This window comes from Melospiza melodia, chromosome 13 (assembly GCF_035770615.1).
Source record: "Melospiza melodia melodia isolate bMelMel2 chromosome 13, bMelMel2.pri, whole genome shotgun sequence".
NCBI classification, from domain to species: Eukaryota; Metazoa; Chordata; class Aves; order Passeriformes; family Passerellidae; genus Melospiza; species Melospiza melodia.
In genome coordinates, this window is record NC_086206.1 from 11,107,501 (window position 1) to 11,123,593 (window position 16,093).

Below are 16,093 nucleotides of genomic sequence, written 5' to 3' on the forward strand. Positions count from 1 at the left end.
GGAGGGTAAAACGGAGCTATGGGAACTACCTGTCAATCTCCTCTTCGGGGGTCTGGCATCTGAGGGGTGACAGGGGAATAGGGTTAGCAAAAGAAGCAAAGCTGATAAGGTGAAGCTAAAATAAACTACTAACTTCCTGCTAAGCAACCAGTAAGACTCAATTCGGGGGTCACTGGCAAGATATTGAAGTACATATTGTGATCTGAACCCTGTCACCTTTGGATGGAAGGAGGCTAGCAAAGGTTAAAACAGCTGAACACTTCTTTTTTTTTTTTTCCTTCCCCAGCACCAGCCATACAGACACGAAGCAACAATTTCGCTCACGCGTTTCAGCTTTCAGCTTTTCGAGAGTGGAAGCACAAAGGTGTGATGTACCTTCAAGTGTGGAAAACACACAGGGCACAGATCCTTCAGGGTGCCTTTGGCAGGAGCTGCCCCTTTTGTTTTTTACAAACGGTTTCAAGAATCATAATTGTGTTTTCTGAGGCATGTCAGGTCATTTCAATAAAGATTCGTGTTTTCACAATTAAAGCATGAATATGGTTAAAAGCCAGTTATACAATAAGCACTGGTACAGCTAAATATACAGGAGGGCTTGTCCTCGGGGAGCCAGATGCTACTTAGCATCAAAAAGATAAATAAGGTACAAACTAAAACATAAATATTTTGCAGCAAGACAAAGATTGGGGTTATGCAGGGGGAACACACACACAACGGGTCTGAACTAACACTGGCTTTAGACAACTTCCACCATATGGGTTTCAGTAATTATTTCTGAATTGCATCTGCATAAGTGATATTTCACAAGGCCCTCTACACCCTAGGCTCACCTTTGGAAAAAACCCCAATGTCTGTATCCTGAACCAACAGATTGCAGCTACCTCACAAAAAGGCCTAATTATGTAATGAACTAAAAGCAGCCTAACTGTGCAGTTCTGTCTCCTAAGCATCCTGTCCTCCAGATCCCACTGAGGAAAGCAATCCTAATTTCTTTTATTTCATGGGCCCAGTAACAATTATGTGCATGATCGTAATGCTGCAGCAGGAATTCACCAAAATCCATTATTGACATGAAAGGGCACTGGTTCTGATGAGGCTTTAAAAGAAAGGGCAGTAAATATTTTCTCTTTGTCAAAGTCTAGATGGTTTATTTCTCCAATATAACTTTTGCCTTGGAACATTGCACCCCAAAAATGTTCTTTTACAATTTGGAATGTAATTCCAAGAAACCAGAAAAAGCAATCTAAAATGTCATGAAAGTGGCTGCAGTTATTAACAAAAGGAAATAATCCCACGATCTCTTACCCACTTCCTAGCAGTAATTAGTTACTTGTTGAATATAATTTATGCTGCAAGTAATTTCTGCTATTAATTTGAGAGGTGCTCTGGTTACTCCAATACGAACTTTCTCAAATGTGCACATACACAGGATTTTACAAGGGTAAAACCTACTTATCCATTGATTGCACCAGAAATATATTTTAAAGTGAAAAGTCTTCCTGGTGGGGGTGAACTTATGAGCTTTGAACTTAAAAAAAAAAAAAAAAAAAAAAAAAAAAGAGACAGAGACTGAGATAAGAAAAAAGGCCAAACCAAAACATGCTGATACAGTGCGAGGAACTTTTTTCCCTACTGATCTTTAGGTATGAAACCATAGCAAAAAGTTTTAAAAACCCGGAATTCAAATTAGATGCGAGAAATTTTCACGGAGCCACTCTACGGATTCGCCCAAAATCCTGCCCAGCAGTACCTTACTGCAAGTGCCCGCAGAGGAGCGATGCTCCCCTCGCTGCACCCTGCGCAAACCGGACATGGATTAGCAAACCTGAACTCACAGCGTGAAAGGAGAGGAAAGAAGCGCTCGGAATTCCCAAGTTTTGTTTTGCAATTTCACAGGCGCACAAGGCAAGCTCGTCGCCGCCGAAGCTCTCCCACCGTGTCTGGCTCAAGGGAGAAGCTGCTGCCAGGGCCGGGGAGCCCGGGAAGGCGGGGGTAGCTCTATGCTAATGCTCCTGCAGCGCCCTGAGCCCTGAAGCACCATTACAAAGCACACCTTCTGGGCAACTGACTCCAAACTCAGCGTCCAGCCATGTAAACCAGCCACAACCCGGCACCAGGACTCGAGAAGGGAAAGGGGAGGCTCCTACAGATTTTGTAGTACAGCACACTGCTTTCCTAGAATAGTTTTAAAACAGAATAAACTTCGTCATTCTCTTCTTTAACTTACGACAGCCACCCAAACGAAACAAAAGCTTCACTTCCACGCCATCATTTCAGGCAAGGTTCAACTTACTTCAAGGACATCCTTTAGCAACAGGCAGGAAAGCTGCTCAGTTAACATTCCTTTCTCACACTCCCACTGTACTTCATTTGAAAACGATGTGCAAAATCAGATCAAAAGACTAAAAACAGAAGAAAACGGCTACTTTAAAAAAAAAGATACTTTGAAGTGTTTTTGACCTGTTCCACCTACTAAAAACAAACCAAAAAAGATAGCAAATGTCAAAAGATGCAATCATACGAAGTGAAGATGTAAAAAAATCCCTCTCTGCTTTTCTTTTCTCTGCTCACTTTAAGAAGTTCCAAATTCTTTCACAGGAGGCCGATGAAAGACAACTAAAACCCTAACGCTTCTCCAACTGCTACTCCAAACTTCGAGCGGAAGTGGGAATAATATCGTAAGAAAAAGAAATACGTTTACTGAGATGAGAAAGGGGATCACGCCGAGGAAACGGTAAAACTCGAGTGCATTCAAAGCTCACAAAACTCACTTAAAAACCCCAAATCGACTCTCAGGACCCAAATGACATTTAAGAAATGTTTCGCAGAGCTCCGCGGAGCCAGTGCTGATCTATTTGCTGGTGTACGAGAAGGGCATTCAGGGCATTTCGGAAGCCGGGTAAATGCTCCCAGCGAAGCACAACATCCCGCAAACTTTCCGCCCCGTTTCCATCCGCGGAGCCCGGCCCCTGTCCGGGCGCGGCCGAGAGGCGCGGGCGGGCGGGCGGGCGGCGGGGCCCGGGCGCGGCTCGTTGGGCTCGGCGGGCCCAGCGCTCCCGCACCGCGGCTGCGGAGGGTCCCGGGGAGCCGCCGCGGGGAGCGCCCGGTGCTCCGAGCGGCGGGGCCGGCCCGGGAGGCGCAGGGGCTCCGCCGCGCCCGGTCCTCCCTTACCTGCCCGCCTGGAGCGCTTCCGCGCCGCCCTCCGCACCCGCGGCCGCCGCGTCCCCCCGCGGGCCCCCCGGCCCTCGCCCTCCTCATGGCCGCCGGGGGGCCGGAGCCTGCGCCGGCAGGGATGGGAGCACTGCCCCGGGCCCCGGACCGACCACTTGTCGCCCCGCGTCCCAGCACAGGTACGGGCAGAGGGAGGCACGGTCCCCGCTGCCCGCCGGGCTGCGCCGAACTCCTACGAAATCCCCCTGTTCCGGAGGGGAGGGAAAAAGGGAGTAAGAAAAAAAAAAAAAAGAAAAAGATACTTCACACGCTCCCACTGCAAATCCGGGCGGACACAAAGCCAGCGTTTATCCCTTGCTTACCGGCTTGGAGGGAAGCGGGAGACGGAGGAAAAAAACCCCAAACAAACAAAAAAATACCCAAAAATCACAACCTTAGGGAAAGCAAATCGGCTCCCCTCTGCCCGGAGCCTCCGCGCTGCGGCCGCCGAGTCCCTTCTGAGCGCGGAGCCCGGCGCGGCGGCGGCAGCTCCCGGGACGGGGCGATCTCCCCGCGGCCCGGCCCGGCCCGGCGGCAGCGCCGGGAACTTTTCCGCCTCCAGGAAGCCTCTGGTGCAGCCGGAGGCCGGGGCTGCGGGGCAGCGTCCTGCGCCCGGCGGGACTGCGGGGGAGCGGGGGGTGCGGAACGCTGGGGTCCGCGGGGGGGTGGCGGAGGCGGTGAGAAAGGAAAGTGGGTGCCCGGGGGGGATTTTCCGGCCCTTTCGGGGGGACGGCGCGGGCAGCGTGTGTGGCCGGACGGGGCATCCGTCCCGCGGGGCTCCGGGATCAGCCGCCCCACCGCAGCCCCACTTTGTTTCGCAGCTCCGCGGGGCGCGGAGAGAGACGCGGGGGGTGCGGATCCATCTCCCGCGGGCTCAGGATGCCAGACCGCCCCGCTGGGAGAGGGCGGAGGGAAAACATCAAAAAACGGAAAGAGTTTGGAGTTTCGTTAAGAAACAGACGAAACAAAACGCTGAGTTAAAAAAATAAGATAAAACCCAAGAACTTGGACCAAAACCTCTGAAGGACCCCCCCTCCCCCCCGCGTATAACTCCGGGAGATCCTGTTGTCCCGCACCAGTGCCCGGCGCGGTTCCGACTCCCCGCAAGGTAAGTTCATCTATTTTGTGTGTGTTTGTGTTAAAATGTGTGCGAGGGAGAGGAGAAGAACTCACCATTTCGCTGGGATAACAAGGCCAGATCGGGATCGGATTGGAAATGCTGAGGCTTCGCCTGCTTCCTCCGCGACATGCTGGCTCAAACATCAGCTGGGGCAGAATAAAAAATTACTAAAAAAAAATCTTCTCAAAATTACGGAAATCGAGCCTCCCCCCCCCAGCCTCCCCGATCCTCCGCGCACCGCGCATGTGTCCTGCTATAATTATGATTATCAATAATGCATTGCGATTAATCATAGAGGGGCTCTTTGAAAGGCGATTGGCACATGGCCAGCTCTATTCAAACCAGCTCGCCTTAATCAATTAGGCGCTGATTTGCTGGAGACCCTTGTCTCTCCGCCGCTCCCACCCAATGAGTCGATCCATGTGGCAGGAGAAGGGGCTGGATTTCCCCAAAGCTGTTTGGATACAGTTTAACCCTCTTAGCAACCAGCTGGAGCTGCATCGCGCCATCCCGGTTACTATAGGAATGTGTCTCCCTTCGCCCCTTCCTCCAGCCCCGACGGGCTCCCCGCGCCTCCCGCCCTCCTTCCCGCAGTTTTGCCCTGCGTTTCAATTTTCTTTTTTCTTTCTTTTTTTTTTTTCTTTTCTTTTTTTTTTTATTTTTTTTTTTTAACTCCCCCCGCCTGGCCCGCAGCCCGCACCGGTGGAGGGAGGGCAGGGTGACCAATAATCGATCGGGGGAGGACGCAGGGCTGGGGCGGCCGGCAGGGAGCAGCGGCCCCGGAGGATCGGCCCCGCACCCGGCAAGTGCCTGCACGGGGAGAGCCCGGCCCCGCTCCGGCTGCCGCTCGCTCCGTCCCGCTGCTGCAAAAAAGTTTCTGGTGTATTTTTTTTTTTCTTGGTTTTGTTTTTTATTTTTTGGGGTGTTTCCCCCCCCCCCCCCCCTTCTCTTATCCCCGCTTTTACAAATAAAAATCCATTTCGCCCTCTCCCAGGTCTCTCTCTCTCCCCCCCCCCCCCCCCCCCCCCACACTTCTCTTTCCATATATCACGGCCCGAGGGGTGCTGAAAATAGGAAGGGTTTGTTTTTTACCTCACACATTCCCAGGACAATTAGGGCGCCGCTGGGAGCGGCGGGCGGACCGGGCGGCCGCTCCGCCCCCGCGCCGCGCGGGTTGGCTGCGCCCGCCGTCAGTCCGCCCGCGGAGCCCGGTGCGGGCGGTGGCGGCGGGGCCGCGGCCGGGGGCTCGTCCCGCTCCGCGGCCCCGGCCCCCCCTCCCCCGGCTCGCTCCTGACTTTTGTTCCCTCTTGGACGTGGGAGCGACGCGCATCTGCCCGCCGGAGGCGCCCCGGCCGCGGAGCGGAACGGCCCGGCCCGGTTTGCCCGCGGTGCGCGCAGGCGGAGCCGGGCCGGGCTGAGGGTGGCGCGGCGGGGCCGTCCCGGAGCCCCTGCGCTCCCCGGGGCCGCTCCTTGTGCCCGGTCCCCGGCGCTGCCGGCGCCGGGACCCTGCGGGCACCGCGCTCCTGCCGCGGCCAAACTTTTCCACCCATGTGTTACTTGCGAGGAGGAACCTCTCACAAACAAATGGCACGGTCTTGGAATAAAAAGTATAGTTGCGCAGAGGCTACAAACAAGGCTCTTTTTAATATCTCGTCTATCCAGCGATACACGCACGCTGTGGGTGAATGGTGGGTGTCCCCTGAGCTCCGCTCTCCGCGCCCCTCCGCGCGTCACGCTGCTGCGGGCACGCAAAGTTACTCGGTAAAAGAAGCTGAACCGGCAGAAGCGGGAGCACAGGCGTTTCTTTCCCTCCACCCTGACCCATCTAGTGCTCTCTCCTCCCACTGCCCCCGCTGGATTATTTACTCTTCTATAGAAGCTACTCCTTTTTCCCGTATTAATATTAACAAACTCTCTCCAAAAGCAAGAGGCTGATCAGATCCAACTCATTTCAATTTCAAATGAGCCGGTAAAGCCTAGAGAGTGAGCGAGAGGAGAAAGGAGAGAGGGACAAATCTTCCCATTCGAGGAACCGGCTTACTGGCGTTTTCTTCTCATTATTAAACGAAAGAGATTGTAAAACGTTTATCAATAAGGGTGGGGGGAAGAAAAACAGTCGCAAACCCAACCAAACAAACGCATACGAACCGAAAAATCCTCCCAGGTGCCACTCCAGTATTTAGTCAGCGTTGCAAAGTGGTCACTGACGCTTCTTTTCATTTCTGCACAGGGCGAGCCCCCTCCCTCCCCGCAGCATTCGGTACAGTAGATTTTGAGAAAAAGACAAACGAAGCTATCAGCGGGGATGATGTTGAAGAATGAAGATAATAATGTTGCTATAGGTGGTACTTCACATGACATTATTTTTCACTGAATATTTAAAGAGATGTTTCGGCAGAGATGGATACACTCGGCGCAGGCTGTCACCCTCCGTACCCTGAGACAGTGGGAAAGAAACCGAACCTGAACGCACAGAAACGCACTCCTAACTCACTGCTAGCCACACGCAGATGCACACAAAATACCCACGCGGATCTATTTGCACATTTATGCCTGTATTTCTAACTGTATCAATCACTCCGTTAGCTTCCTACGGTTTCTAAGCTAGACGATCTCCCAAAATTATTCGCGTTCACAATTTCATTATACTTTTGCCGATTAAGCTTGAGACAAATTTCCCCAGACGAGCAGTACCTTTGCTTCGTGGCTGGAAAAAGGCGGCCGTGGACAGGTAATTAAAAAAGCAACAACAGCAACAACAAGACGAAAAAGAGTAGCTTAAAGAAAAAGAAATTAATTTGGAGAAATTAAGTTTTACAACTTTTTTTTTTTCGTTTTTCTTCTCCTCCCTAGTGTTAAAGCGGCGCCTGGTATTTCATCCAAGACCGATTGATTATTTATTGTTTGTTTTCCTCTCCTTCGCTGGGGGCCGGGAGGGGTGGGGAATGGGTGGGGGCAGAGCAGCAGTGCCAGGGCTAGAGAAAAATCGGTCTTTATTGTTGTTGATAGCAATACATCAATTAAACGTCATTGTCTCTAACAGAAGTTGTGAGAGTTCACAAGCGTAAATATTCTCTGATCGCGGGTTTTCCCTCTCGATGCTCCGAATGACAGTGACATATTTTTCCCTCCCCGCCACACCTTGGAAATTTTTTCCCCCTCTCGGATTATTCTTTTTAATGGAGGTGGGAGGCTTTCTAATGTGCTTCAATGCAAATCAGCCTGGCTGCAAGACACCCGTGGTGGGGATCGATCTCCAGTTCATTGAGATGAGCACTGAAGGGAGATGGTAAACAGGGGATAATTTGCAGTTCATTCTGCTGAGAGACGATTCCAATGAGATGCATCACACTAGACTGGATTATTGTTATTCAGGTTTGCGAACAGACGCAACACCCTTAGCACGGCGGAGTTAAAAGCCGCACCATCCCCTCGTAGTTCTAAAACACCTTCAATAACTCTCGGGGGTGCGGGTGGGGGGCAGGAAATGCGATTGATTTCCCGTTTCGTGCCCGTGACCCCCGAGCCCGGGGCGGGCGCGGCTCCGCAGCCGAGCAGGGTCGGGGCAGCCCAACCTGCGGCGGCCCCGCACGGCAAAGCGCTGCCCGCACCTTCCCCCTGCCCAAACACCCGCTGCCCGCTCTGCAGGGCGCTGGGGCTTTTATTTATGCAGGGTTTTCCCCCTTCCTTCTCTTCCTCCTCCGTTTTCTGCGTTCTCTGTTTGCCTCTGTTTCAACTGGAAAAGCCACACTTCGCCGGAGTTCCGAGCGGCGCTCCAGCTGACCCCGCAAGTTCGCCGTTTGTCAGCTAACACAGGTTACATAGATTTTAGAAATGTGTGTAATTAGGGGCTTCCAGATGCTGCAGTCAGCTGGGAACTTGGCTTTATGCTCCGATGTATAATAAACTTTTGAGACAGTCCTGGGGCGCAGCTACCCCGGGGCAGCGAGCACCAGCTCTCCGGAATTGTTTCATTATCAATAGCCCGGATCACGCTATTCACTGTGAACATGCAAGTCCTGTGACTCTGTGGCTTTAGGTAGGACTACTTTTGTGGGCATGCTGTCAGCTTCCCCCTTTCTTGCTCTCTTCTGCCTTTTTTTTTAAATTTAAATTCTTTTTAATTTTCTAATAGTAATTCTCCGGGGAAAGAAAGAGGGAAAAAAAAAAAAAAGGAGGAGGGGGCACCAGAATTGAATCCTTCGCCACTATTACTGACAACTAATAATTGATCATTGCTCGCAAACACAAGCTTTTACCCGCATAATTAAATCGTAAGCAATACGGGTTTAGTCAAAGCAAAAAGGAAAAAAAAAAATAGAGGGAAAGAACCTCTCCCTTTCTCTGCCCTAAATTCCAGAGAATCGCAATGATGGGGACTCCTCCGCCCCCGAGATAAAAATGACTAATGCCATAGCCAGCCAAGGTGGGATTATTCAATTCAATTGTTTCTTTACACATTTGCTGCCTTTTGTTTGACCTGATGGCTGGCAAATTTTTACACCTAGCTGTCCCTTTTGAGTTTATTGATGAAGGTGCTTCTGAAATGATTATCAGGAGATTTACAGCCATCACTACCCACCTACGGGAAAAGTAGTAAAATCAATCCCTCAATCAATCAGACCCCTCTGTGCATATCTTTTTAATCTGCTCTTTTAGCTGTTTTATTACAACGCGAGCATTAAATATGTTTGTTTCAAATTTAACACGAATGCCTCCGAAGGACTCTGTCAATTTAGACATAAATCATGAAGTAAACAAGCTGGATGGAAAATTCTCTCACTCGGGCAAGAATGTTAAAACCCAAGGAGTAAAAAAAAATCTCGCCTATCAGTGTATGGGCAACTCTGTATGTACAGCCCAAAAGGCAGGAAAACAACAAACAGAAAGATAAATATGCAACTCTGCAAAAGATTTCCATGCACTTTTACAGGACTAAAGAGTGCTAGTAATTACAAATACTTTCACACCCTCAAGTCCATCATTATTTCCTCTGATATGTTTATACATATATATATATATATATATATATCTCAGAATGTTTTCTTTCCTGCGTTAAAAAATACCTTTTTTTTTAAATTAAATACCATATACTTGAGAAAGTGTCTTGATTCTTGATTCCAACATTATTATTGATCCCAAGGTATCACTCTATCCTTTATATGGCTTTTTTGGAGTTAAAAAAGAAATTAGAGGGTATTTCAGGTAGGCTGCTTAGGTCACTGATTACACAGTGGTCATCAGGTATGGACAGAGTGAATCTATAAGTTGTATAAAGAACCAAGATTTTTATTTGATGCCACAGGGGAAGTTTCCTCTGCAAGCCACATGCCTTTGCATCCCAGTTTAATTTTTTTTTAATATCCTAGTGTATCGCAGCCATATAAAGCCACCATGTGGCTCCACCAGAAAACCAGAAGTTTAGAAATGAAGTGACAGAGATTTCTGCAGCTTTAGATTAAAAAAAAAAAAAAAAAGAAAAAAAAGAAAAAAACCCCAGCAAAAATCCATTCTGAGCTACAAAGACATCTTTCAAAGACATATTGTAATGTCTCAACACAGAAGAAACTCTGGATAGGACAAAGGAAAAAAAGGACACTGAAATATGAATTGTGTACATGACAAAAGAAGAGTAATGAATAATTACATCTGATATCAGATGATAAGATGTAACCTGCAATGTCAGCCAACAATTCTTCCAAACATCTTGTTTTATGGAAAGTGCCTTTGTACGGCAGGAAAACTTCACAATTTCTATCACTGTTCATCCAGATATTTATTAATGGGTCAATTAGCCTTAGTGTCAGTTTTTAATATAATATTATAGTTATAATTTCTTTGTCAAAGGATTACATTAAAAAGTATAAAATATGGAAATGGGAGTCATTTAAAAACAATTAAGGAGTAGGACTAAGGGATGTGTTTTCCAGGATATTTAGGGAAAAACGTATGTTCTTAAAAAGGTGTTCCCTTAGGATCTGTTTACCTTTAAATTAAAATTACACAAAAATTCTGTACTCTGTCAAAGTATAAACACAAGGACAAAATTTCACATGAATATTTTCTCTGGAATGGAACCTACAGACGATTTCTACAGGGTAGTAATCTAACAAAGTAAGACCTGTTGTCACAAAAAGATTTACACTGCAAATCAGAGTTACAAAGTACACACGTTTATTTACATTTTAAAGTTTCATTTTAAACTGGAGAATATGTAGTGATTAAAGAGTAAACATGCTTCAAACCTCAGGGGGAATGTTGCCTGTAGAGTCCCAAATTTCTTGCCTAATGAAATGAACCTGACAACCCCTCTTCTTTCCATGATGTATTTTTGATTCGAATACAGTGGAAGTATTTGTAAGTACATACATTTTGTTTGCATAATATCAAGGTGCCCTGATTAATGCATGGTGTTTACAACGTGAAAATTGTCATGCTCTCTGCATCAACACAAGGAGCTGGCCTGGCAGCAGCTAGTTGCAATAAAGTAAATGCCTCATGAATAATGTTCTGCTTTCCATGCCTGAGCTAAGCACAATCCTCCCCGTGCACCCTTTGCCCCCAGTTTGAGCCAGCCTGGTTTGCAGTGGTGCTGTGCAGGACACAGCTCTCTGAGTGCAAATATGTTTGCTCACAGACTTGTGCATGCACTATCTGGGTCCTGTGGGAGCCTACTTCCTCGTGGAGCAATCTGATCCCCAGCCACATTTCTGCAGTTTTCTTTTCTTCCCATTAATGATCATATAATGTTCAGATGGCAACAACAGCCATTACCTACCTCAAAAGGTAACTCCAGGAGTTTCTGATTTCTTAGAAAAATTCCTCAGCAGCAAAGAAAGTTGAGCACTGAGCTGCCAGCCAGCTCTACTGAACTATCAGCAGATACTACATCAGTGACCCAGAAAGAGCCTTGAAAAGTACTGCTTCATAAACCCAAGATCACACAGTTATCACCCAGAAAATGAGACTCACAGTTTCCTTTCCTTACGTAAGAAAAGCTCAAGTAACAGGATTCAAAGAGCAATCCTCACAAAGAGACTTAAAAGACCCTTCCTCAGAAATCCAGAAACCAGATTTGGGGTTAGAAAAATTGTTTCCATCCTTCATATGCTTTATATAGTAAGCCTGGACTTTCATCCTGCTGTACAAGCCATGTCTTGAATCTCACCCTGAGTTACATATTCTGTATTTCAGTCCTTCTTCCCAGAACTTCAAATTCCCTCTCAAATGCAGTGTCTAGGGCTGCAGAACATGTCTATTTACATCCCTAAGCAGCTTTCTGCAGACTAGCTGGCTCTCCCCAGGACTGTACACAATCATTAAGCTCATCTGAGCCTGCTCCCAGCCACTGACACCCTAGAAGTGCTACCTGAATGAGAATTTAAAGCTTGAGTAGGTTTTAGATAATACCAAAGCTATGTGGTGCAAAAATCATACGTGCAAAGACAAATGTAGCCCCAGTCTGTAATGGTTCAGCAATTCAGCTGCTTGTCATGTACTGCAACAGGCAAAACAAAAGAGGGAGAATTGTACTTGAGTATAAGACAACATGGCACATTTAGGAATTGCACCAAACACCAGTGCTTATTCTACTTCTATTTGTAAAGAAGGATACATTATTTACTCACTACTGAGACCATGAAAAGACACTTTTCCTCAGAAGCTTGCAATGTGAGTGCCCAATCCTAAACATCACCAATGTCACTCATGCTTGTGCAGGAAGCAGAGCATTGACAGCACAGCATGAGCAGTGTTTCAGTCTAGAACTGCTGTGAGTGATTTTGGAGCAGGGTAACTGTGGTGATCAAACCTGTTCCTGACCACAGTTCCTCCCTTCCCCATGCTTGGATGGCCCTGTCCCACCAGGCTGTGCTGCTCTGGCTCTGGCACAAACGTTTGCATGACATGGAAATCTCCTGCATGGGGCAACAATGCGTGGTACAGTAACTTCTTAAGCTGTTCCAGCTGTTTGCAAATAAAATCTGCGTCTGAGCCCCCAGTCTATACAAACTGATTTCTGAGAGGAGCTCTATTTGTGTGGCTGTGCCAGATCAGGGCCATTACTAACTGCAGAGGAGCATAAACAAATGTAGAGAGAGAAAAGATTTAGAGAAGGCACCAGTGACAATGATTAGCATGTAAATCCCATACCTCTTAGTGAGAGCTCTCTTGTTAACATGCTTAGTTGACAGTTGCACACCTTTGCATTCCCATATATTTTAAGGCTTGAAGTCACTTGTTCTGTCTCTCGAGTTTACTCAGCCTGGCTTCTTCTGCAGTTGAAGCAGTTTCCGTTTTCATGCTGCACAAAAGCACAAGCAATGCCATAATACATAAGAATAACAGTTTAATGGAAACATAGAGCCAAATGCTAAATGTACTGAATTAAGTGGAATTAATGAAAGATAAATATGGTCCATTCCCTCCTCCAGCTCCAGCACTGTCCTCTCCAACACCGTACATATAATCTCACAACATAATAACATTGCTGTACTCACTCTGTGCGAGCAGGATCATTCACTTACTCTTTGTTTCACTCCTACAATTTCCAAATAGCAAAATTCAGTTTCAGGCAGCTCTGTTCTCAAAGGGCTGCCAGACCTGCTACTCCTTTGCCCCACTGCTGACAGATTGCTCTACAGTGGGACAAGACCTGCCCATGTCCAGCCATGCTCATACTGAGCAGAAGCAGTAATTAAACCCAGTGCAAAGGTAAAAAGCAAGATGGATGTGAGCTGAGCGGGGAGAGACAGGTACATCTGCATCCCGGGCCAGCACTGCCACCAGCAGCCCCCAGAGCAGCAGCTGCCCAGGGCTGCAGAATGTTCAGTAACACTTTCTTGTGCTAGAGACTGTGCCTTGTGAGGGGCCTACCTTTAATGTTTTGCCTACAGCAAGGAAATCCAGTAACGGTGCTGGTTGCCACATTCAGGGGAGCCTGCAGGAACTGCTTGCTGCTGACTGGGAAAGCACTCACTGCTTCTCAAAGCAAAACTACTGTGACATTTTAGGAGTACAGCCCTTTAAACCACCTGTTCAAATCTGCTAATCACAGGTAATCTTGGCTCTTCAAGGGGATTACTTAAAGACAATAAAAATACTAAAAACCAAAGACAAAAACTGTTACTGGTAATTTGCATCATTTTTTGTGATGTCACGCTATAATTTTTGCAATAATTGTAACCAATAACACACTGTAAAGTTCTCAAGGGATTGACTCTCTGTTCAGAAATTAACTGTAGAATATGCTTTGGATTTCTTATTATTCTGCTTTCTTATTGTCATTCTCACAAAATCAAGCAAAGTGATAAGTGGAATGTCTAGAAACAGCCAGAATTTAATCTGGACAAATTACACAAAATATATCTGTCCTGGAAGAGTATCTGCTTTTAAGCAGTTATATACCACCACAGAGAATACAACATTCTGCACCTGAAGCACTGGCACATATCAACAAGATTATATTAATTCCAGTGTAGAAAGCTGACATTGTTGGATACTTCTTGGAAATGTGCATGTTGTAAAACTGGAAAAAAAAAGCTACAAAATTTTAACTTAATTGAAAATACTTTCATTTTATAGCAAACCATATTGTAGATGTTTACATTGCATTCAATAAATATGAGCCATAAACCCTAATTTAACCCCAGATTTGTTAGGGTCAAGATTTTTGGAAAATCCAGGTGTCATCCCAGAGTTTGTACCCTTTTCACTGCCAATCCCAGCCCCCTTTTAGGTAGGCAAATCCCCAGTGGTGTGGCCACAGAGTCAGGGGCCAAAACTGCCTTGGTGGCACTTGGCCTCAGTGTGCCCTGCTCTGTTTTGCCTGTGGGTCCCATGGTTTCAGGAGCAGGAGGTTTGTGTGCAAAGCTTGTAAAATCTTAGAAGAATACAAAGGATATTTTGTAAAGTTTCCCTAGAAACATCTTTTTCAAGCCATGTGGTGTTGCTGGGTAGGGATTTAGTCTATCCAAATAAAACCAGTAGCACTTTTCAATGCATAGAGCGCAGATTCATCAAGTGGCTCAGTTGCAATGTGTTCTAGATTCCTGGAAAATGAAAGGTTGGAGCAGATGTTCTTTTGAGGTCTCTCCCAGCCATTCTATGAGTCCATGACAGAGCAACATGATTTTACATGGAACTATATTATTCACATGCTTGATGATTTATTATATCTTTCAAAATCAAATAATCAATATAATTTGTGCTTTATTGCTGAAAGAATGAAATTGCTTGATTGACACATGATAGTGAACTAATGACATTAGAAGCTCTGGCTCTTTTATTTCTCTTTCACTCAGAAAAGAGCAAAAAAAATCTGGATTTGTTCTGAACAAAATTGCAATACTGCAGGCTAAAACTTTACTTCTCAATCTAAAAACTTTCCTTCTCAATTTAAATTCATTTTAAATTGTTATGCTTTACAAACTTCCAAATGGGATTCTAATTGTTGACAGACATTTTACATTACATGTGTCTATCACTTTGATTTAATATGCATTTTCAATGAAATTTAAAAAAGGCCTCTAAGGTGGCAATTTAACAGCAAGACATGCTGTGAATTTTAGATATAAAAAATATCTAGTTTTCAAGCTTTTTTTGTACATGTGAAAATGGCCCTCCAGAAAAAAATAAAAAAAAAATCAGAGAATGTCTGTATGGCTGAGTTATCAGAAGCTAAATATCTCCAAGAACATTACCTACTGTTTTAATCAATCACAGTCATCAGAGGCAAACCAGGTTTTACATTTATGCAGCTTTTCAGTAGTGCACTTCAAAAAGTATTAACCATAAAAGAAATAGAATGTATTTGGAAATCCTATGTCTGGTTTATTACATCTCATGACCTGATTTAATTTTCTTCTACAGAAAACGCACATTGAAATGCCTGTAAGTAATAGGTACTTGTTGTCAACTTTGATAAGAGACATTTGAAAGGAATGCCAAATGTATTGTGAAAGATAAGAGAACAGCAGCTTTTCTGTGTCCCTAAAAGAGTGGAAACCAGACTTAGGAGAGCACACAACTACAGAACAGACCTGTTCTATATCATGCCTACTTTTGAAATCATCAGAATTGTATTTAATGTTTAAACCCTAAGCTATAGACATTGACAGCACAGTGGGAACAGTCCTCTATCTTTAACTCAAAATTTTTAAACCAAATATCCGCTACTTTTGAATTCTTGCATTTTCTTCATAATGTTAATAAAAACATCTTTGGCTGGCTTATTTTATATAAATAGCTTTAGATATCTTGTTTAAGAGGTCCTGCAGGGTGTCCCAAAACCTACACTCGATGGCAAGAATAAACATTCATTAAACTTCAAAGACTGCCAAAAAGTCTAGTTATTTTGATTTAGGGGAATCATTTAAATTAATCCCTCAGCCTGTGTAAAAAATATGTAATATAATCCATTTCTCTGTCTCCAGCTCCAAGTAACACTGGAAAAAAATACTGCTTTACTAATGTTTTTTGTTTTGAAAAACTGGGGAAAAATTAAGACTTCATATATTTTTGAAGGATTCTGACATTAAGAAACAAATATTATAGTACACAACTGTGTACTTACATCTCTGTGTAACTGCTGTTAAACCTAGGCACAGAATGGAGATCTTCAGTGGGAGCAGTAAAACCAGATTTTATGTTTGTGTGTATGCATATATAAATGTATATATCTGTAGGTTTTTTTAACAAAATAATCAATTTTTTGGAATGGCTTTCTGCCTTACCACCCCCAACTCAACTGTGTGCTGCTGTGCT

At 45.6% G+C, this 16,093-nt stretch overlaps 1 protein-coding gene across 6 annotated transcripts in view; it reads right to left on the reverse strand.

The window, feature by feature from the left end:
* Positions 1–6,578, reverse strand: part of SALL1 (spalt like transcription factor 1) — a 17,778-nt gene extending 11,200 nt beyond the window's left edge. Inside the window, exons 1-2 of one of the 6 annotated variants that reach the window (XM_063167771.1) lie at positions 6,479–6,578; positions 4,384–4,476 (exon numbers count right to left, since the gene is read on the reverse strand). In XM_063167771.1, the coding sequence (XP_063023841.1) occupies positions 4,384–4,459 (76 nt within the window). In that variant the 5' untranslated portion in view covers positions 4,460–4,476; positions 6,479–6,578. The other 5 variants (XM_063167772.1, XM_063167770.1, XM_063167769.1 and 2 more) reach the window with 5 other exon arrangements.
* Between the last annotated feature and the right edge of the window lie 9,515 nt (positions 6,579–16,093).